Source organism: Rosa chinensis, chromosome 5 (genome assembly GCF_002994745.2).
Source record: "Rosa chinensis cultivar Old Blush chromosome 5, RchiOBHm-V2, whole genome shotgun sequence".
NCBI lineage: Eukaryota > Viridiplantae > Streptophyta > Magnoliopsida > Rosales > Rosaceae > Rosa > Rosa chinensis.
The window spans coordinates 6,966,739-6,985,654 of NC_037092.1; the positions used below are offsets into that span (position 1 = coordinate 6,966,739).

Here is an 18,916-nt window from a genome sequence, read left to right on the forward strand (position 1 = left end):
TACTTGGATGGTCACGGAAATATCGACTCCCCAAAAAACCGAAAATTTCGACGAAATATCGCCGAAACTTTCGATTTTTGTCCTTGCCTAGGACTCTATACACCCAACTCCCACGCCAAAATTTACCAACTAATTACTTGCTATAGAAACAGCGCAGCCCTTCAACAACAACAACAAAAAAACAACGTACGCAGCCCTAGCCTAGCCTCCACCAACCGCAAGACATCATGATGCGTCCAATCTGCCTCCTCCTCTCCCTCTTTCTCTTTGCTTTCCTCCTCGCCGTTGGCAATGTTTCTGTCGAAGGTCTAGAAACTAGTGCACCCTGGCCCGTTGATATCAACGACGCCGAGGTGAAAGAGATTGCGGAGTTTGCTGTCTCCGAGTTCAATAAGCAATCCCGAAAAATGTTGGTGTTCCAGAAAGTGGTCAGTGGCCTTGGTCAGGACGTAGCAGGAGTGACTTATGATCTTGTCATTGCGGTCAGGGATGAGTCCTTGCCTAGTAGCCCAATTGTGAATTATGCGTCTTATGTCTGGGAAAGATCTTGGGAGAATTTCAGGAAACTGGAATCCTTCCATCAAGTTAATTAATTAGCGATGATTTCACAATCTATTGTATTGGATGAAGGATGCAATATATATATATATATATATATATATATATATATATTTTTTTTTTTTTTTTCCTCGTTGTAATAAAGGAGGGGGAGAAAGAAAAAAAACAGAGCCGCCTCCTTTGCTCTCTTAGGGTTAGGGTTTTTTTTTTTTGCGGTGTTTCTGTGCAATCATCAACAATGACTTCTGTTGATGCCATGGCTGTTCGACTGGCTTCTTCTCTAGCAATTGCTGAGGGGAGGAAACAGGTCGATCTGCGACCGACGCAAGGAAAAGGTCTGCGACAGGCAGATGTGTTTATGTTGGGGAAGCTACTGACCGCTCGGGAGTACAAGACTCGCTCTTTTATGGGGATGTTCCGCAATGCATGGCGGATGAATGGATCACTAAGGGTGGAGGAAGCGGAGGGACAGAGGGTTCTCATCACTTTGTCGGACGCTAATGACCGGGATCGGATTTGGAAGGGATCTCCATGGGGATATAATCACGCTCCGATTTCCCTAGCTTACTATGATGGTGTGGCGGCCATGGACTCGGTCCCTTTCACCGTATCCTCATACTGGATTACACTACAAGGAATCCCTCCTGCGTTCCGCTCGGAGAGGGTGATGACTATGATTGGGTTTACCCTTGGTGATTTCAAGGAGATTGATAAACAGGCCAAGAAGGTTGGAAAGCTCCGAATCAGGGTGGATATCCCTTTCAACCGACCTCTGTCCTTCCAACGCTGGTATTGGGTAGAGGATGAGGTCGAGTTCCTCTGCAAGTTTCAGTTTGATAAACTCTTTGGTCGATGCTCGATTTGTGGCTATGTTACTCACGTAGGTCTACCTTGCTCGGGACCTCCATTGGAGGAGAATGATGAGGCAGAACGCACGGTTCTGGGTGCGTCACAGATGGGGCACCCTAACTCGACCTCTGGTTCGGCATCATCTAGCACAGTGTGTGCAGGAACTCGGGCTAGGGTTTGCATGGGAGGTCCGGATGTGGTCTTCCGTACTGTGCTTCCCAACCAACTGCCGGAGCGATTGCTTCATAATCCGGCAGTGCTGCTACAACGGCCCCGGCGTCCAGCTCATATCAGAGAGCTGCCTGAGATGATGGCTGTCCCAGAAAGTGTTATAGGGCAGAGGAGACAACGGGAGGAGGATACTATCATGATCTCTCCAAAGAAGCTTAAGTTGAACCTAGCTGTTGGAAAAAGAAACCTGAATCTAGAACTAGAACATCTGGGTTTGGTACCGGTGATGCACAATGAGGAACAACCTATTCAGGTAAAAAGGAAAAGGGGGAGACCTGCAGGTAGTCGGAACAAGCAACCTTATGGTGAAAAGAAGAAAGTAAAGCAGGGGGACGAGAATAGGGCAGTAAAGAAAAAGCTTCTCACAAAGCTAGACAAGGCAGGTGGTAGTACAGGCTCCAACCCGAAAGGGAATGAGCTGGTTCTTTACTAGTTACATTTGCTTTATTTCCTTCCAGTCTATGCGAAGGTGGTGAAGCTTCTATAAGTCTTCTATGACGTTTCTAATCAGTGTTTGTACCACAATTGCGTGCCTGGCAAGCAAGGATTAGTTGAATATTTCTTCCGTAGGAGACGAGGTTAATCACTTTTGTATAGGCTTGCAAAATTGCGAGCGCATCAGAGACTCTAATAGTTTGCTATAGCTTGGGTAGGGTAGTCTTTTATTTTGGCTTTCTTATGTAAGCTTTGTAGACTTAGCCATTTTTTCTGGCTGTTGATCTATTGATTTCAACTTCTATTCAAAAAAAAAAAAAAAAGGAGGGGGAGGAAACGATTAATAAAAGTTGAATATTATATCGAAATGTCGTGTTTTTGTTTGTTTAGGGTTTTGAAGACATTGGTGCGAGTATAGATCTGAATGATATTGTTGATATAAAGCGACTCAGGTAAGCCCTCCGTCTCCGTTGACAAGTTGTGGTCTTAGGATTTCACGGTGGCCTCTATCTCCTTTTCTCAGTTTGAGTTGGTGATCGGAATATATATAGAACCCAATAGGCCAATATTAATAATCGTACCGGTATAAATATATATTTGAACATAGAGAACATAGTGTGGCACACTAGCACTGCTTACTACAACAATCTATCGAACAATCCCAAGCCCCGAATATGCTTGTACGAACCACATAATAGAACTTGGAGATTACCTGAAGTTGAAGTTTGCGAAAAGGATTTGCTTTTTCAATTGGAAGACAAAAACTATAAATTTTGAAACCCATATTCCTCATGCTTAGGCCTTAGGGAAAAGGTTGGTATTGGCGTACTATACACGGAAAAGAATTATATGCATAAGAATCAATTTCCTCAAGCATGATAAAATGATTGCTCTGACAGACATTTTTCTTTCTTTTCCAGTTCATTAATATCAACGTTGATTCAGTAGTGCATCTAAAAACATCTTGTGGAAGGTACTGCGTTCTCTGATCTTTTGATCATAAACTGGATGCAGTTCAATTGAATTGAGCCTGCAACATTATCCTTCCAAGTGAATATCTAACAGTTAAAGCAGATAAGTATTCCTGAAATCAAACAGAGTTAAATGTTAGAACCCCAGATTACTTTATTATGGGCATTGAAGAAAACTGGAGAGAGAAAGAGGGAGAGGAGGAGGCAGATTGGACGCATCATGATGGCTTGCGGCTGGGGCATGGAAGCTACTCAGGCTAGGCTAGGGCTGCGTACGAACCATAGGCAAGGTCCCATTTTTCCCATGTGGGATGTATATATTCTTAACACGCCCCCGCAAGTGTGACGAATTTTCAAGTCATACACGTGGACAATTTTTGGGTGACGTGGAGCCCGTGTGGCCGTTAGGCATGCACACGTGGGTAACGTGGCTTTGATATCATGATAAAGTAATATGGGGTTCACATCCAAAACCAATTGGCAATGGATGGAGTGGCCCAAACTCTTATAAACATATAGGCAATATCCCATTTTTCCCATGTGGGATGTATATATTCTCAACACGGTCCAGTAATTGGTGCACGCTGGCCCGTTAACATCAACGACCCTGAGGTGAAAGAGATCGCTGAGTTCGCTGTCTCCGAGTTCAATAAGCAATCCGGGAAAACGTTGGTGTTCCAGAAAGTGGTCAGTGGCCTTGATCAGGTCGTAGAAGGAGTGAGTTATTATCTTGTCATTGCGGTCAGGGATGAGTCCTTGCCTACTAGCCCAATTCTGAATTATGAGTGTCATGTCTGGGATAGACCTTGGCTGAATTTCAGGAAACTGGAATCCTTCCATCAAGTTAATTAGCGATGATTTCACAATCTATTGTATTGGATGAAGGATGCAATTGTCTACCTTAAACTTTCGTTTGGATGCAATTATCTACCTTGCTATGCCATTTTTTTTTCTTCCCGTTTTGATGCAATTTTCTACCTTGCTGTGCAACTTGGAGATAAGAGCATATGAAGCACACTAGTACTGCTTGCTTCGACAATCTATCGAACACTCCCGAGCCCTGAATATGCTTGTGCGAATTGTTTCAAAGTCCTATATTGTTACACCATATAATAGCTTCGAGATTACCTGAATTTGAAGATTTTGAAAAGGATTTGCTTTTTCAATAGGAAAAACAAAAACTATAAATTTTGAAACCAATATTCCTTATGCTTAGGCCTTAGCGAGCTTGTGTTGGCGTACAAGACCATATAGACACAGAAAACATTTATACACATGAGAATCAATTTCCTCAAGCATAATCATATGATTGCAGTGACAGACATTTTCTTTCTTTTCCAGTTCATAAATATCAAACTCGATTCTGTACAGCATCTAAAAACATCTCGTGAGAGGTACTGCATTCTCTGATCTTTTAATCATAAACTTGATGCAGTTCAATTCAATTGAGCCTGCAACATTTCCAATAAAAGTACCAAATTTGCTGCTTGCAAGTGAAGATCAATTAACAATTAAAGCAGATAAGTATTCCTGAAATCAAACACAGTTAAATTTTTAGAATAACCAGTAATGGGGGAAATCTCTGGAAACATGAACTAGCAAGTGATTTGCTATTAAACTTGTACCTCAACAGTCATGAAACTATGAACAAAAGCCACATGAAACTATGCTCAGGTTTGAACATTTTCTTTGCAATGTCATCATTTAGAATTTTAGACCACCTTAACATTTGTAGGCATGTGTCTGCCTATCAAATCATCAAGGGCTTGTATTAACGACTTGGGGTCAAATACCACACCTACTTTTGGATCATGTACAGAGTCAACAACAATCTGCAAGGAAAAAAAAAATTAAAAAATAAAAAAAAAAAAAACACTCATGTCAGAGCTTTGATGTCCATATAACAATAAGCTCATGTCAAGGCATCACGCACACAAAATGGAAATCGATAGACCAAAGCACCCATTCAAGGCAAATTGTTAAGAAGTGCAGTTCAAAGCATACATACCACTTCAAAAATTCCTTGGTCAGCTAAGCATGTTCACAGGTATCTCACCATCTTTGGGCACTAATAGGGTATTGATATAATGACTGGGCTGCATCAAAATATGAAATTTAAAATAAATTAAATGTTTGCTTAATTTTAAATCAACAAAGAAATGTAAAAATTAGATGCACCTAAAAGTTGTATGTCCAAAGGAAAACCAGGGCAACCGTACCCAGCTATGTTCAATTGGGACAGTATGCCACAAAGAGTTTGAGAAAGCATTTAATTCTTATGCATAGCTTGTCCAATATTTTATATTGAAGAGTTCTTGTTTTAGTTTAGTCATTCTACAAAAATTGTAGTGAAAAAAAAAGAAGAAAAAAGAGACTAGTAATGAAGTAACTTACAAGGTTTTTGAGACAGTTATGAGGGGCTCCATATGTTCGATTTAGTGCATCTGTAATAGCAGTTACAAAGCAAGAAGCTGAGAAGCCACTTGTCTCTCGATCATGGGTACCATTTAACAAAAGTACCTAGTATCACAACAAATTAAGTTAATTCAATAAATAACTAGACAGCCAAAAATACTGTGGCTGTTTATGTCTATCCATAAGACGAATCTGGAGAACATTGGAAATTTGGCTGTGTAATGACACTTGTATCCTGTGACATGTGTAGATTAAAAGTGTGATGACTAGGTACCTTGGGGCAGGACCTTGAAGATATAATCTCCCCAATGCCAATTAATACCTAAGAAATGAGACATGAGAAATGAAAAAGAATAAGGTTATTATCACAAATTATTATCACAAATGGTACCTGAACTTATCCTCTATTTTATTGATGGTATCTGAACTTCAATTTTGATCACAACCAGTACCCGAACTTTTCGATTTCATTTTAAATGGTACCTAAGGCCACCTTTGGTCACTATTCCGGCCAAAAAACCCAAATCTAAAAATATAAAAAATATAAAAAAAAGTTCAAGGCAAGTCTATTACCAAAAAATCATCATTATATATGATCGCAACCCTTGAAATCATCAAAAATCATCACTATGATCGCCTCCCATGCCATTTTTAGTCGGAATAGTGACCGGGGGTGGCTCTATGTACCATTTAAAATGAAATCGAAAAGTTCGGGTACTGGTTGTGATCAAAATTGAAATTCAGGTACCATCGATAAAATTGAGGTATAGTTCAGGTACCATTTGTGATAATAACCCAAAAGAATAAAAACACGAAGGTTTCTCAAATTTCAAATCAAGCAAGCATCAGCTGGGCTCTCGAATCTTCATAAGGAAAAAGCAGCAAATGTAAATCACTGTTAAATTAAGAAGTAGACTTTTAGATGCAGCATGCAAGATAGGATCATGGATGTAATATTGTTGCTCAAGAACAATTTGATTCAAAAGAAAAGGTAAATCTTATAATATCTCCATGGAGAATAAAAAACAGCAAAAGCAATAAATACCATGACTTCTTAAACATAATTAGAGCTGAGGTAAAAAATTTGTTTCAACTACATAATTAAAAGAAGAAACAAAAAGAAAGTGTAACATATTGGGCATTAAAGTTACCAGTGATGGGCAAACGGAAGTAAAGAGAGAACCCATGGCATAAACAATGCAATCCACATTACGTAGCTGATCCATCACATCTGGGTTTGGAGCAGGGAAGACCTATTCATCAAGAAAAACATTTATATGAGTTCTGATTTCAGGAATTGCATAAGCACATAGACAAACAACATAAACTTCATAGAACATGAAAGCATTTTGGATCTTTAGGAAAATCGGGAGGCAGACCAATATATTTTCGTGAAGTTGAAATCTTTAGAATGTTAAATACCTTGGAAGTATTAGAGAAAAGGATAGTGATTTAAAGAAAGACTCAAATGAAGGGCCTTCCCATGTAAATACAAGAACAAGAAGAAAAACAGATAATTGCAACATGGGCACAGCACAGAAAAGGAAACCTTATTCTGTATCATTCACCTCATGAAGCAATTTTTTGCCCTTACTTGACATGTAGAATACCCTCTTTATCCTCGAAGAGAGTGCAGGAGCTGAAGAGCTTCCCTGTCCACAATAAGCCATCACTTCAATTAGATATGATAATGAGGTGAGTAGAAGCTGGCTGGTTAAATTATTAGATTTGATTAGCAGGTCCAAACACAGTCAAAGAATTGTTGGTCTGATACTCCTCAACAGAACTGACAAGACCATCTAGACTTCATAAAGTCTCTAAGAAAAAAAAAGATTATTGAAACTTAAAATTAAAACAAAACTCTTTCCCTCCTTCGAGCAGCAGTATTGCATCGATAACAACACCATTACCACCATAGAGGACCATACCTCCACAGCACTGATACTAAAACACTCAACTTCTCAATACCACTTTATGTATTTGATGGTGTGAAACATTCTAAATAATTCCATGTCTTAGTACAAATTCAAACTTTTGAAATACTTCTAACAGAAAACCAAAACCAATATGTTCAGACATCCAGATCATGAAAACTATATTAACATACCTTATTGACAAGTGCCATATATCCCTTGGTTGGATGAGAAATTTCATTCTGTCCTCGTATTATAGTTCCATCCTAGAAATAAACAGCACAAAAAAATCAGCATGATCAAATATCAGCACAATCTTGCAAGCTATACTATACTAGCTACTTGAACTGATGATGGGATATGAAAAGAATTCAACAAGGATCAAACAATTCATGAGCAAATAGTTATTTTCAAATATCTTCCAGAAGTTCCAGAAATTAGAAGGTGTCTACGAGTACGGGGTAAAGTCTCTTGAACTTTTTCTTTTTTTTCATAAGTGTAAAGCCCTTTGAACTGGAACAAAGGCAGTGGGAGCAAAGCCCACCTTCACCAGGCTTTCAAGGTTTGACAAAAGAAAAGGAGAATAAACTCAAGTTGCTGGTGATGGATATGCCAATAGGAACTAATAAAGATGATTGCAGACGTCGCATTGAACATATAATGAATCCAACTATGATTTATAGGTTAATACATATGTTGCACCTGATCAATTTAGAAACCACTACCACAATACAAAGCACATGCATGCATAGGTCTTGAAAAGCACATGTAGCGTATGCCAAAATCATACCGATAATTCACATCCTAATGTAAGCCTGTCATTAGTAGAAATCACTGGAAGAACCAGACTTTCTGATGGGATATCTGACACTTGAGAAAACAAAAATATTGCAGCATCCAAAGACCAAAAAAATACACATGCTCCTGCAAAGAAGAAATTCCCAATGCCGCGAAAATTTGGGAGCCAATTCAGTAAAGGAATAATATAATCACACAGTGAAATCCAGTTATGATAAGGTACATTATCTAAAAAACGTCTACTAGGGAGAAAGAAAAAAAAAACTGTGATAGCTAACATTCACTTAAGCACCAGAAAGAAACAAACAGAAAACATCAGATGATAGCTGTTCTCAAGATTCATACCTGCCATTACTGAAGCAAAACGATTCATCAGATCGACGGAGAATCTGTATTTGAAAAAAAAAATACAATTGAAGTAGTTCAGAAAAGTTTAGCAGCACTTGGAAAGAGTGTTCTCCAGCCAATTTAGACAAAACATTACAGCAATGCGCATTGGATATTCACCTGATTCTGAAAATAAACCAGAAAAGCTCGAATGGTTTTGCCTATAGGGCTTTGATACTCCTGTCCATAAATTGTGTTCTCCTTCCACAATATCATACCTGTCAAATTCTCAACTCAGCATACTTTTACTCAATACCCCCACCACCTAGCAAGTAAATGAGAGTAATTTCGGAAATATAATTACGTCACCTACAAATCTCAAACAGTAAAACAAGGCTTAATCATTTGCAAATGCAATCCCTAAATGTATTACCATTCGGATTTGGCTTGGCGTGCATCGAGCGGTAAACGATGACCGGCCTCGGAGGTGCTTTTATCGGCCAATCTCAAGCACATGGACCGTATATCTCCGACGGCCGGACCACCTAATTGCACAATAAACACCTCTAAATACAAATCCCCAAGCAAAGAACAGATCCAATTTCGAAACGAAAAAACGGTTGAAATTACCGAGGACGCGGACGATCTCGGCGGTGCTGCCTCCGTCGGCGGAAACGGGAAGGACGTGGGCGACGCGGGTGGTGAAAGTCTTGAGGTCCTCGACGACGCCGTTGAAGGCGGTGCCGCCGGAGAAGACGAGGAGGGAAGGCTGGGCGGCGGGGGTGGGATTGGGAATGGAGGAGCAGGAAGGGTTAGGGTTTTGGGAGCGGAGAGTCGACATGAGAAACAGAGACAGACAAAACCAACTCTCCGCCATATTCCCGCGTCTTTCCCAGCCAACACTCTTTTCTGTTTGTTTTTTTCTTTTTCTTTTTCAAGTTAGTCGGGTGTATACTTAATGGACAGGTGTCAAGGTGACAGGGTAGGGACTAGGAATTTCGGGACAGCTGATCCCCTCGCCCGACACCAAGTTTAACGGACAAGAAACATCTTTCGAGCAAGCCGGTACAATGTTCATAGGTCATGTATCTGATAATTGATTAAAGCTCATCATGAAAGATATCTCTTTCCGGCCGTTGTGTTACTCAGTAGACTTGAAATTGTATTGTGAAACGCTCTTTCTGCTACTTTGTTTTGGCATTTCTGAAAACATCATTTTTGGTTATTAATAAATTTCTAAAAAGTTTTCCCCACTAGGTTGTTTTCTTATCTTGGGTGATTTGCGCGACTTCTTTTTGTTTTTCTTCTAGATGCGAATGGAGTAGATCGACTACTGTTGTATTGTGGAGAAACATAACCAGTCTGAATATCAAATAACAACTACTAATGATAACACGTCAATTTCTTGATAATAATAAAGACACAAAAATGAAATCGACGGAAGTTGGCATGCTCCACACCAGTTTATAGCCTAGCATCCATATAGACATAATCTCCATGACTTCAATACCTGAATATTATCCCAATATCTAGTAAAGACAGTGAACTCATACTCCTTAATTGTGTTAGGATGCTCAGGGTCCATGACTTCAATCACAAGATGATAATTGAGTCCCTCTACCATCTGCAGCTCCGCCCGGACTATTCCCTTGAGGACCAAGTTCTTCAAGCTTTGGAAGTTGATCCCCGAGATGGCGAAGTCCACGATCTCTTTTACATCGGGGTCAGTGGCAGGGTTCTCAAGGGGCTGATAACCACCGGTATCTTCCAGAAAATCATAATTTTGAGCGGCGAAGCCCACGATCTCTTTTACATCGGGGTCAGTGGCAGGGTTCTGAAGGGGCTGATGACCACCAGTATCCGGAACAAAATCAAAATCTTGAGCAACAGCAGCGAGGAAAAGAGTAAACAGTACAAGAAGGTAGTGAAGATGCATTGTGATTTTTTGGTTGAAGTTATTGCCCTAGAAAAGAGACGATTGAGAGCTAGGGTTTTATAAGAAAGTAAAGGTTTCGACCTTTCGATGCATATTAAGTATTTTACAATATCCAAATTTATTCTACGACAATCAAAAGATCTAAATTTTATTCTACCACAATCAATCTAAGTTTTATTTTACCACAATCTCATTTTCTCGGGATTCCAGAAAATATAGAAAAAGGAAGTAAATAGAACAATTTATATCTCTTGATTCCAAATTTACATTTGGGCATTGATTAAATTGGTGAGAATTCCAGCCCAGTTCCACTTCCCTAGTCAGTGAATTCCAGATTTGGGAATTCAAATCTACCATATCACTAAGAATCCCATTTCCATTATTTTCTTGGTCAAATTGTGCGTAAATTACATTAATTGATTAACGTATCACCAAATTTCTCTATTGATTAACATAAAATCATAGGATTTTTGTTTAATTAATTACCAAATTTTCCTTCTTTTCCTTTTCCTGGATTTCAACCTTAGCTCTCACTATTTTAGCGAGACGATGCATGCTTGCTCACACAACGCAAACAGTAGCTCATATTTATTTTTCTGATCACAACAATGGCCTCTCCAAAGAAACATTTTGAAATAATAGCATTATGCATCACCTTGGTAGGGGTTTTGACAATATCCGAAGCGTCCTCTAGAGCAATACTGTCTTATGCATGCAAGATAGGATCATGGGTGTAATATTGTAGCTCAGGAAAAATTTGATTCAAAAGACAGCAAAAGCAATAAGTCAATAACTATCATGACTTCTTAGATATAATTAGAGATCACGTAAAAATTTGTTTCAACTACAATTAATCAAAGAAACAAAAAGAAAGTGTAAAATATTGGGCAGTAAAGTTACCAGTGATGGGCAAACAGAAGTAAAGAGGGAACCCATGGCATAAACAATGCAATCTACATTTACGTAGCTGATCCATCACAGCTGCGTTTGGAGAAGGGAAGACCTATTCATCAAGAAAAATTGTCTTATATATGAGTTCAAATTTCAGGAATTGCATAATTAAGCACATAGACAACCAACATAAATTTCTGAGAATACGAGAGCACCTTGATCATTAGGAAAATCAGGAGGCAAGCCAGTATATTTTCATGAAGTTAAAATCTTTAGAATGTTAAATACCTTGGAGTATTAGAGAAAAGGATAGTGATTTAAGAAAGACTCAAATGTTGGGCATTCATGTAAGTAGAAGAATAAGAATAAAAATGGAAAATTGCTACACGGCACGTACAGCAAAGAAAAGAAAACCTCATGAAGCAAGTTTTGGCCCTCATTTGACATGTAGAACATCCTCTTTATCCTCGAAGAGAGTGCAGGAGGCCAGGAGCTGAAGAGCTTCCCTGTCCACAATGAGCCATTGCTTCAATATATGAGAAGTTCTGGAATATTACCCTGCAACTGAAACTAGAGCAAAATGCAAAGGACATTCAACCTTGAGCTTCCCCATTCTTAACATGCTAATTACTAGATATGATGATGGGGTGAGTAGACGCTGGCTGGTTATTTTACTAGATTCAACTAGCATGTCCAAACAGAGTCGATTAATTGGTCGTCTGAAACGCAACATGGAACTGAGTCAACTGACAAGACCATATAGACTTCAATAAAGCCACTTTAAAGGAAAAAAAAAAACCAAAAAGTATAATCTTTGAAACTTAAAATTCAAACAAAATTCCTTCCCTCTTTAGAGCAGCACTATTACATCGATAACAACACCATTACCACCACAGAGGTCAGAGCACCATGCCCCCACAGCACTGACACCAAAACAATCAAGTTCTCCCCAAATTCAAACTATCAAAATACTACTAACAGACTCGCCAAAAAAAAAAACAAAAACTTCTAACTACGAAAACCAATAGGTTTTGACTTCCACATCATGAAAACTATATTAACATACCTTATTGACAAGTGACATATATCCCTGGATTGGATGAGAAATTTCATTCTGGCCTCGTATTATAGTTCCATCCTAGAAATAAACAGCACAAGAAAATCAGCATGATCAAATATCAGTAAAATCTTGCAAGCTATACTATACTAGCTACTTGAACTGATGATGGGCTACGAAAAGAATTAGCATATAGTTGTATTCAAATACCTCGACTGAGAGGGGAGACCGACAGCGGCCGGCATGGAAGAAAACAGAAGCCACTCAAGCCAGGGCGGCTATGTTTTGGATGAACAATATAGTTCTTTATCGAAGACGGTGAAAAGAGAAAAATTATATAGAAAATAAGGTGGAGTCAATTGCCTTTGGTTCGTTGTTTGGTAAAAATCAAAACTTAAACGAATTAGATTATCAGTTCGTTTTCAATTCTGAGCTTGGAAATCCTATTATATAGCAGTTTGCTCAAAATGTTACCAATGCACATACGCCTTAATCGCCTAGGACTCTAATTATTTGCTATATAAACAACGCAGCCCTCTTTCAAAAAAATAGAAGACAACAACGTACGCAGCCCAAGCCTAGCCTGAGTAGCCTCCATGCCCCAACCGTAAGCCATCATGATGCGTCCAATCTGCCTCCTCCTCTCCCTCTTTCTCTTTGGTTTTCTCCTCGCCGTTGGTGCTGTTTCCTTCGATGCTTCCTTCGGTCCGGTAATTGGTGCACGCCTGCCCTTTAACATCAACGACCCCGAGGTGAAAGAGATCGCCGAGTTTGCTGTCTCCGAGTTCAATAAGCAATCCGGGAAAACGTTGGTGTTCCAGAGAGTGGTCAGTGGCCTTGATCAGGTTGTAGAAGGAATGAGTTATTATCTTGTCATTGCGGTCAGGGATGAGTCCTTGCCTACTAGCCCAATTCTGAATTATGAGTGTCATGTCTGGGATAGACCTTGGCTGAATTTCAGGAAACTGGAATCCTTCCATCAAGTTAATTAGCGATGATTTCACAATCTATTGTATTGGATGAAGGATTCAATTGTCTACCTTAAACTTTCGTTTGGATGCAATTGTCTACCTTGCTATGCCATTTTTTTTTCCCGTTTTGATGCAATTTTCTACCTTGCTGTGCAATTTGGATATAAGAGCATATGTAGCACACTAGCACTGCTTGCTTCGACTATCTATCGAACACTCCCGAGCCCTGAATATGCTTGTGCGAATTGTTTCAAAGTCCTATATTGCTACACCATATAATAGCTTCGAGATTACCTGAATTTGAAGATTTTGAAAAGGATTTGCTTTTTCAATAGGAAAAACAAAAACTATAATTTTTGAAACCAATATTCCTTATGCTTAGGCCTTAGCGAGTTTGTGTTGGCGTACAAGACGATATAGACACAGAGAACATTTATATACATAAGAATCAATTTCCTCAAGCATAATCATATGATTGCAGTGACAGACATTTTCTTTCTTTTCCAGTTCATAAATATCAAACTCGATTCTGTACAGCATCTAAAAACATCTAGTGAGAGGTACTGCATTCTCTGATCTTTTGATCATAAACTTGATGCAGTTCAATTGAATTGAGCCTGCAACATCTCCGATAAAAGTACCTAATTTGCTGCTTGCAAGTGAAGATCAATTAACAATTAAAGCAGATAAGTATTCCTGAAATCAAACACAGTTAAATTTTTAGAATAACCAGTAACGGGGGAAATCTCTGGAAACATGAACTAGCAAGTGATTTGCTATTAAACTTGTACCTCAACAGTCATGAAACTATGAACAAAAGCCACATGAAACTATGCTCAGGTTTCAACATTTTCTCTGCAATGTCGTCATTTAGACCACTGTAACATTTGTAGGCATGTGTCTGCCTATCAAATCATCAAGGGCTTGTATTAACGACTTGGGGTCAAATACCACACCCACTTTTGGATCATGTACAGAGTCAACAACAATCTGCAAGGAAAAAAAAAAAAACGCACTCATGTCAGAGCTTTGATGTCCATATAACAATAGAGATATTTGTGGCAGTCAAGGCATCACGCACACAAAATGGAAATCGATAGACCAAAGCACCCATTCAAGGCAAACTGTTAAGAAGTGCAGTTCAAAGCATACATACCACTTCAAAAATTCCTTGGTCAGCTAAGCATTGAACATTAACAGGTATCTCACCATCTTTGGGCACCAAGAGGGTATTGATATAATGACTGGGCTGCATCAAAATATGAAATTTAAAATAAATTAAATGTTTGCTTAAATGAAATTTAAAATAAATTAAATGTTTGCTTAATTTTAAATCAACAAAGAAATGTAAAAATTAGATGCACCTAAAAGTAGTATGTCCGAAGGAAAACCAGGGCAACCATACCCAGCTATGTTCCATTGGGGCAGTATGCCACAAAGAGTTTGAGAAAGCATTTAATTCTTATGCATAGCTTGTCCAATATTCTATATTGAAGAGTTCTTGTTTTAGTTTAGTCATTCCACAAAAATTGTAGTGAAAAAAAAAAAAAGAGAGACTAGTAATGTAGTAACTTACAAGGTTTTTGAGACAGTTATGAGGGGCTCCATATGTTCGATTTAGTGCATCTGTAATAGCAGTTACAAAGCAAGAAGCTGAGAAGCCACTTGTCTCTCGATCATGGGTACCGTTTAACAAAAGTACCTAGTATCAAGACAAATTAAGTTAATTCAATAAATAACTAGACAGGCAAAAATACTGTGGCTGTTTATGTCTATCCATAAGACAAATCTGGAGAACATTGGAAATTTGGCTGTGTAATGACACTCGTATCCTGTGACATGTGTAGATTAAAAGTGTGATGACTGGTACCTTGGGGCAGGACCTTGAAGATATAATCTCCCCAATGCCAATTAACACCTAAGAAATGAGACATGAGAAATGAAAAAGAATAAAAACATAAAGGATTCTCAAATTTCAAATCAAGCAAGCATCAGCTGGGCTCTCGAATCTTCATAAGGAAAAAGCAGCAAATGTAAATCACTGTTAAATTAAGAAGTAGACTTTTAGATGCAGCATGCAAGATAGGATCATGGATGTAATATTGTTGCTCAAGAACAATTTGATTCAAAAGAAAAGGTAAATCTTATAATATCTCCATGGAGAATAAAAAACAACAAAAACAATAAATATCAGGACTTCTTAAACATAATTAGAGGTCAGGTAAAAAATTTGTTTCAACTACATAATTAAAAAAAGAAACAAAAAGAAAGTGTAACATATTGGGCATTAAAGTTACCAGTGATGGGCAAACGGAAGTAAAGAGAGAACCCATGGCATAAACAATGCAATCCACATTACGTAGCTGATCCATCACAGCTGGGTTTGGAGCAGGGAAGACCTATTCATCAAGAAAAACATTTATATGAGTTCTGATTTCAGGAATTGCATAAGCACATAGACAACCAACATAAACTTCATAGAATAAGTAAGCATTTTGGATCTTTAGGAAAAGCGGGAGGCAGACCAATATATTTTCGTGAAGTTGAAATCTTTAGAATGTTAAATACCTTGGAAGTATTAGAGAAAAGGACAGTGATTTAAAGAAAGACTGAAATGAAGGGCCTTCCCATGTAAGTACAAGAACAAGAAGAAAAACAGATAATTGCAACATGGGCACAGCACAGAAAACAAAACCTTATTCTGTATCATTCACCTCATGAAGCAAGTTTTGGCCCTCACTTGACATGTAGAATACCCTCTTTATCCTCGAAGAGAGTGCAGGAGCTGAAGAGTTTCCCTGTCCACAATAAGCCATCACTTCAATTAGATATGATAATGAGGTGAGTAGAAGCTGGCTGGTTAAATTATTAGATTCGATTAGCAGGTCCAAACACAGTCAATGAATTGTTGGTTTGATACTCATCAACATAACTGACAAGACCATCTAGACTTCATAAAGTCTCTGAGAAAAAAAAAATTATAATCTTTGAAACTGAAAATTAAAACAAAACTCTTTCCCTCCTTCGAGCAGCAGTATTACATCGATAACAACACCATTACCACCATAGAGGACCATACCTCCACAGCACTGATACTAAAACACTCAACTTCTCAATACCACTTTATGTATTTGATGGTGTGAAACATTCTAAATAGTTCCATGTCTTCGTACAAATTCAAACTTTCGAAATACTTCTAACAGAAAACCAAAACCAATATGTTCAGACATCCAGATCATGAAAACTATATTAACATACCTTATTGACAAGTGCCATATATCCCTTGGTTGGATGAGAAATTTCATTCTGCCCTCGTATTATAGTTCCATCCTAGAAATAAACAGCACAAAAAAATCAGCATGATCAAATATCAGCACAATCTTGCAAGCTATACTATACTAGCTACTTGAACTGATGATGGGATATGAAAAGAATTCAACAAGGATCAAACCATTCATGAGCAAATAGTTATTTTCAAATATCTTCCAGAAATTCCAGAAATTAGAAGGTGTCTACGAGTACGGGGTAAAGTCTCTTGAACTTTTTCTTTTTTTTCATAAGAGTAAAGCCCTTTGACCTGGAACAAAGGCAGTGGTAGCAAAGCCCACCTTCACCAGGCTTTCAAGGTTTGACAAAAGAAAAGGAGAATAAACTCAAGTTGCTGGTGATGGATATGCCAATAGGAACTAATAAAGATGATTGCCAGACGTCGCATTGAACATATAATGAATCCAACTATGATTTATAGGTAAATACATATGTTGCACCTGATCAATTTAGAAACCAATACCACAATATAAAGTAAATGCATGCATAGGTCTTGAAAAGCACATGAAGTGTATGCCAATAATCATACCGATAATTCACATCCTAATGTAAGCCTGTCATTAGTAGAAATCACTGGAAGAACCAGACTTTCTGATGGGATATCTGACACTCGAGAAAACAAAAATATTGCAGCATCCAAAGACCGAAAAAATACACGTGCTCCTGCAAAGAAGAAATTCCCAATGCTGCGAAAATTTGGGAGCCAATTCAGTAAAGGAATAATATAATCACACGGTGAAATCCAGTTATGATACGGTACATTATCTAAAAAACGTCTGCTCGGGAGGGAAAAAAAAAACTGTGATAGCTAACATTCACTAATTCACATAAGCACCAGAAAGAAACAAACAGAAAACATCAGATGACAGCTGTTCTCAAGATTCATACCTGCCATTACTGAAGCAAAACGATTCATCAGATCGACGGAGAATCTGTATTTGAAAAAAAAAATACAATTGAAGTAGTTCAGAAAAGTTTAGCAGCAATTGGAAAGAGTGTTCTCCAGCCACTTCAGAAAAAACATTACAGCGATGTCATTCGGATACTCACCTGATTCTGAAAATAAACCAGAAAAGTTCGAATGGTTTCCCTATAGGGCTTTGATACTCCTGTCCATAAATTGTGTTCTCCTTCCACAATATCATACCTGTCAAATTCTCAACTCAGCATACTTTTACTCAATACCCCCACCACCTAGCAAGTAAATGAGAGTAATTTAGGAAATATAATTACATCACCTACAAATCTCAAACAGTAAAACAAGGCTTAATCATTTCAAATGCAATCCCTAAATGTCTTGATCCCTAAACGTATTACCATTCGGATTTGGCTTGGCGTGCATCAAGCGGTAAACGATGACCGAGCAATTGCCGGACGGCGACGGCCTCGGAGGTGCTTTTATCGGCCAATCTCAAGCACCTGGACCGTATATCTCCGACGGCCGGACCACCTAATCGCAAAATAAACACGTCTAAATACAAATCCCCAAGCAAAAAACAGATCCAATTTCGAAACGAAAAAAAACGGTAGAAATTACCAAGGACGCGGACGATCTCGGCGGTGCTGCCTCCGTCGTCCGAAACGGGAAGGACGTGGGCGACGCGGGTGGTGAAAGTCTTGAGGTCCTCGACGACGCCGTTGAAGGCGGTGCCGCCGGAGAAGACGAGGAGGGAAGGCTGGGCGGCGGGGGTGGGATTGGGAATGGAGGAGCAGGAAGGGTTAGGGTTTTGGGAGCGGAGAGTCGACATGGAGTGAGATCTGGTGGAGAAGGGAAACTGGGGAAGATTGAGAGTAAGAAACGGAGAGGGAAAGGGACCCAACCAACTCCCCGCCATATTCCCGCGTCTTTCCTTTGGGCCTTTCCCTTGTTTTTTTTTGGAGGGGCACATATCCTTTCCATCACTCTTTTCGTTTCAAGTAAAAACCAAAAACGGGAGCCTTTTCTTTATTTTTGGGTCATAAAACAAAAAACTACTAAAATTGTCAATACATACGTCCAATACCATTTGATCTAGTAGCGCGTAAGATGTTGACTCGCAAAAGATTTGTTGTTGTATAATATGAGTTCGTCAATGTTATTCGCGATGAGGAATTTACAAGGCATATTAATCATCAAAGTGACCTGTTGTAAGAAGGAATCATCAAAGTTATTAATCACAATATGTTCATTTGAGATGAGGGATTTGCATTTTTTTTTTTTTCCTGACAAAAATACAAGTTTCTTTAAAGGAAAATAA

The 18,916-nt window shown here is 38.7% G+C and overlaps 3 protein-coding genes and 1 pseudogene across 5 annotated transcripts; 2 read left to right on the forward strand and 2 right to left on the reverse strand.

Annotated features, from left to right (window-relative positions):
* The first annotated feature begins 230 nt into the window (after positions 1-230).
* On the forward strand, positions 231-593 carry LOC112203022 (cysteine proteinase inhibitor 1). The gene has a single exon (XM_024344052.1). The coding sequence runs from the start codon at positions 231-233 to the stop codon at positions 591-593; it is 363 nt and encodes a 120-aa protein (XP_024199820.1).
* A 3,643-nt stretch (positions 594-4,236) lies between these two features.
* Positions 4,237-9,374, reverse strand: LOC112203023 (annotated as a pseudogene).
* On the reverse strand, positions 4,794-18,563 carry LOC112202806 (uncharacterized protein YNL011C). 3 transcript variants are annotated; one of them, XM_024343816.2, is made up of 13 exons: positions 18,217-18,561; positions 17,997-18,129; positions 17,730-17,826; positions 17,568-17,611; positions 17,209-17,365; positions 16,611-16,682; positions 16,067-16,150; positions 15,650-15,751; positions 15,223-15,270; positions 14,929-15,054; positions 14,509-14,601; positions 14,144-14,342; positions 13,706-14,048 (listed from the first exon to the last, which is right to left on the reverse strand). In XM_024343816.2, exons 1-12 carry the CDS (start codon positions 18,512-18,514, stop codon positions 14,223-14,225), a joined length of 1,374 nt encoding a protein of 457 aa, XP_024199584.1. In that variant the 5' UTR covers positions 18,515-18,561; the 3' UTR covers positions 13,706-14,048; positions 14,144-14,222. The 3 variants fall into 3 exon arrangements, with proteins under 3 accessions (XP_040361319.1, XP_024199584.1, XP_040361318.1); XM_040505385.1 differs by lacking the exons at positions 13,706-14,048; positions 14,144-14,342 and adding an exon at positions 4,794-4,876 and having other exon boundaries at positions 14,509-14,596; positions 18,217-18,563; XM_040505384.1 differs by lacking the exon at positions 13,706-14,048 and having other exon boundaries at positions 14,201-14,342; positions 14,509-14,596; positions 18,217-18,563.
* Positions 12,999-13,373, forward strand: LOC112203025 (cysteine proteinase inhibitor 1-like). Its single transcript, XM_024344055.1, has one exon. It carries the CDS (start codon positions 12,999-13,001, stop codon positions 13,371-13,373), a length of 375 nt encoding a protein of 124 aa, XP_024199823.1.
* Positions 18,564-18,916: the final 353 nt, after the last annotated feature.

What these genes read in the sequence shown, in the direction of transcription:
- LOC112203022 (XM_024344052.1), top strand. Translation starts at nt 231, where the DNA reads ATGCGTCCAATCTGCCTCCTCCTCTCCCTCTTTCTCTTTGCTTTCCTC.
- LOC112203025 (XM_024344055.1), top strand. Translation starts at nt 12,999, where the DNA reads ATGATGCGTCCAATCTGCCTCCTCCTCTCCCTCTTTCTCTTTGGTTTT.
- LOC112202806 (XM_024343816.2), bottom strand. Translation starts at nt 18,514, where the DNA reads ATGGCGGGGAGTTGGTTGGGTCCCTTTCCCTCTCCGTTTCTTACTCTC. An exon ending in ATATGGCACTTGTCAATAAG is followed by an intron (nt 16,151 to 16,610) that starts GTATGTTAATAT and finishes TATTGTGGACAG; the next exon opens with GGAAACTCTTCAGCTCCTGC. An exon ending in CTTCAAGGTCCTGCCCCAAG is followed by an intron (nt 15,055 to 15,222) that starts GTACCAGTCATC and finishes TCTTGATACTAG; the next exon opens with GTACTTTTGTTAAACGGTAC.